This window comes from Aplysia californica, unplaced genomic scaffold (genome assembly GCF_000002075.1).
Source record: "Aplysia californica isolate F4 #8 unplaced genomic scaffold, AplCal3.0 scaffold00032, whole genome shotgun sequence".
NCBI lineage: Eukaryota > Metazoa > Mollusca > Gastropoda > Aplysiida > Aplysiidae > Aplysia > Aplysia californica.
Window position 1 is genome coordinate 1,968,454 of NW_004797302.1, and position 719 is coordinate 1,969,172.

The 719-nt window shown below is 41.3% G+C and overlaps 1 protein-coding gene across 1 annotated transcript in view; it reads right to left on the reverse strand.

Annotated features, from left to right (window-relative positions):
• Positions 1-388: 388 nt before the first annotated feature.
• The window catches only part of LOC101856077 (GATA zinc finger domain-containing protein 10-like), a 46,245-nt gene continuing 45,914 nt past the window's right edge, over positions 389-719 (reverse strand). The window contains exon 4 of the mRNA XM_005091608.1: positions 389-588. Within this exon, the coding sequence (XP_005091665.1) occupies positions 389-588 (200 nt within the window). The remainder of the gene's footprint in view (positions 589-719) is intronic.

Below are 719 nucleotides of genomic sequence, written 5' to 3' on the forward strand. Positions count from 1 at the left end.
GATGTCAGAGGTAAAATTGGCGAGAAAATGGCCGCCACTTCTGATAACTTAAATAGCCTGAGAGCCTTTAAAAACAGAAAATTTTACATATTTTGGGCCGTATGTCAACGTTTCTCTAAAATATTCAAATGGAAACACGTTTTTATAAGGATATAAAAGTTGTTGACCACAAAAAAAAAATAATAAAAAAACAACAACAAAAATCGAAAAAACTGCCAAACTGGCGGAATTCCCTTTTTCTCCAATTTCATTGTAATTTTGTGGAGCGCCGGATTTCACCACGATGCCTCACATATATACAGAGCAGCCGCCAACGTACTTCGTACTTGCTTGCTTGCTTGCTTGCTTGTTTGCTTGCTTGCTTACTTACTTGGTTGGAGAATTTGTATCATTGCAGTCGGTGCAATATCATAGCTGCTTCTTCCTCCTCTCCAGGATCCATGTAAGGGTTGGCTTGCTGATTGTGCCCGATATCAGTTGGTTGGATATTCTTCTGGCTTTCCACGCAGGTTGATGTCTCTTCCCGACCCTCTTGAGACACCAGCGGTCTTTCCATTGTGTGCGATGTGGAGCCTTCATCTTCAAATTCTGCCAAATCGAACAAGTGTCTTCCCCATCACATTCTAAAGACAAAATGATTTTATTCGTTCGGTATGACTTGGTGCACTACAGACTGGTCTAATTCTACGGAGACAGACAGACACACACACACACACACA